Source organism: Babesia bigemina, scaffold Bbigscaff_77615 (assembly GCF_000981445.1).
Source record: "Babesia bigemina genome assembly Bbig001, scaffold Bbigscaff_77615".
NCBI lineage: Eukaryota > Apicomplexa > Aconoidasida > Piroplasmida > Babesiidae > Babesia > Babesia bigemina.
Genome location: NW_012237370.1, coordinates 1 through 2,032, shown reverse-complemented (window position 1 = coordinate 2,032; position 2,032 = coordinate 1). Strand labels below are relative to the sequence as shown.

General features: G+C 43.8%; 1 protein-coding gene across 1 annotated transcript; it reads right to left on the bottom strand.

Annotated features, from left to right (window-relative positions):
- Positions 1 to 1,770, bottom strand: BBBOND_0006250 (hypothetical protein, conserved; the record flags this gene model as incomplete). The annotated part of the gene is made up of 1 exon (XM_012915451.1): positions 1 to 1,770. A coding segment is annotated over one exon (1,770 nt), but the record flags the coding sequence as incomplete, so codon positions are not given.
- Between the last annotated feature and the right edge of the window lie 262 nt (positions 1,771 to 2,032).

The following is a 2,032-nucleotide window of genomic DNA, read 5'->3' as shown; positions in this document are numbered from 1 at the left end:
AGTCAAGGCATCAAGCGCCTCAACAAATGCTTGGCAAGCCTCTTTGACCTTCGTAAGATTTTGCACAATGTTATCCTTTACGTCTCCGGATGATATTCTAGCCTGGCCGGTTCTAATCTGATTTCCAAGTGCTTCCTTTATTTGATCCTTGACGGCTTTCAAAGCGTTGTCACGCTCATTAGTTGCCTGTCGATACACGTTAATCCACGATGTCACAGCCTTCATCCCATCAGTCTGCGTCCCTCGTTGATTCTGATTGATCCCCAAAATACTTCCAAGCCATCCATCTACTCTTGCCTCAACCCCTTTGCCGTTGCCCTCAACAAATGCGTCATAAAGACCTCTTACGTTCGCGACAATGCCATCAATGCCACTTTCGTGATTCTTCTCACCAGTCCCCTTAATCACCGAAACTTGCTTTTTAATATGCTCAAAAATCTTTTGAAGATGCTTTCTGTCCGCCTCCGATACGCTGCCGTTTTGGGGGTAAAATTTTTCGTAAAGTTTCCCAATTTCTTCTGTGACTTTTTCTACCCCTTTGTTAAGAGGACCCCTGATATTCTCATTAAAGCTGTCAACTAGCTTCTTCTCCGTTTCAGTCTTAATGTTGTTAACAGCACCGCCCAGCGTATCCTTATGACTTTTAAGAATTTTTATGTGACTGCCGACCATCGGATTATCTTCGTTGGTGTCTGTCAGACCTTTACCAAGCCCCTCAATCCTATCCCTCAACTGCTTCAAATCCTTCTGCACTGCCTCACCCAACTCACCAACCTTCAACTCACTAATCACTTTGTTTATCCCCTCCTTAATTTTTTTCTTCACTTCAAACAAATCCTTCTTGAGATCGGAGTCCATGGCCTCCACAGCGTCCAAAGCATCCTTCACCTTGGACTCAACTTTATGCTTAGCGTCAGTAGCAGCTTGCAAAAGCTTTGTGCCTCTATCTCTCAACAATGCAGATTGCTTATAAATTGAATCCTTCTTGCTGCTGGGATCTGTCTTAACCCTCTTGAGTATCTCATCACACTTATCGTCGGCCTTGTCAATGACATCCCTGGCTGCAGTCTGCCACTTACCCAGATTGGCAACATGTTCTTCGAGCGTTTTATTTGCATTTTGAATCGACGTATTTGCCTGTTCAATTCCCTCTATTTGTCTATTCAACTGCGTCCCTTTACCACCTATATCTAACCTATCATGAACGTACTGCGCCTTTTCAACCGCCCCGCCAATCACCTCTTCAGCCTTATCTTTCCACCGTCCCAACTCCTCAACTTGCGTTTCAACTGCTCTATGCACTTCGTTAATCCTGTCTTTAGCATCCACAATCCTCTTAACATTCTTGCTCAGCTCCTGATGAACGTCCAGCTTGTCATAGGCTTCCTTGGCCCTTGCTTCAGCGGCGGTGCGGATATTTTCTGCAGTTTCAATCCACTTGTGCAAAGCCTCAACTTGTGTTTTAAGCTTCTCATTTGCGCTTTTAATTTCATTATTAGCAGTATCAATTTCATTAAGTTTTTGACCAATAGGATGGTTCGCATCTCCTTTCGTAGGATCCAATGCTTTATGCACATCCTTTGCTCTGTTCACCGCTATATTAAGCACAATGTTCGCCGCCTCCCTCCATTTCTGCAAATCGTCGTTAACAGATGTTAACCCGTTATCGACTTCTTCAACCTTTGCTCTAGCATCTTTAATCTGAGTGATTCCTCGACCAATCGGTTGATGTTCATCTCCGTGATCCAACTTCTTATGCACTTCCGTCATCCTGTCAACCACCCCTTGAATCACATTCGCAGCCTCTTGCTTCCACGCTTCCAACTTGTCGTCCACACTACTCAGACCACTATGAACATTCTGTATTTCCTTATTTGCATTCTGAATATCTTTGATTTTCTTACTAAGCTGCTCATGAACTGTCAAACTTTTGTAAACCTCCTCGGCTTTCTGCTGCGCATTCTTGCGGATTTCATCTGCTTCGGTGATCCATTGGTTCAAATTATCTACTTGACTTTTGAGTTGTTCATTT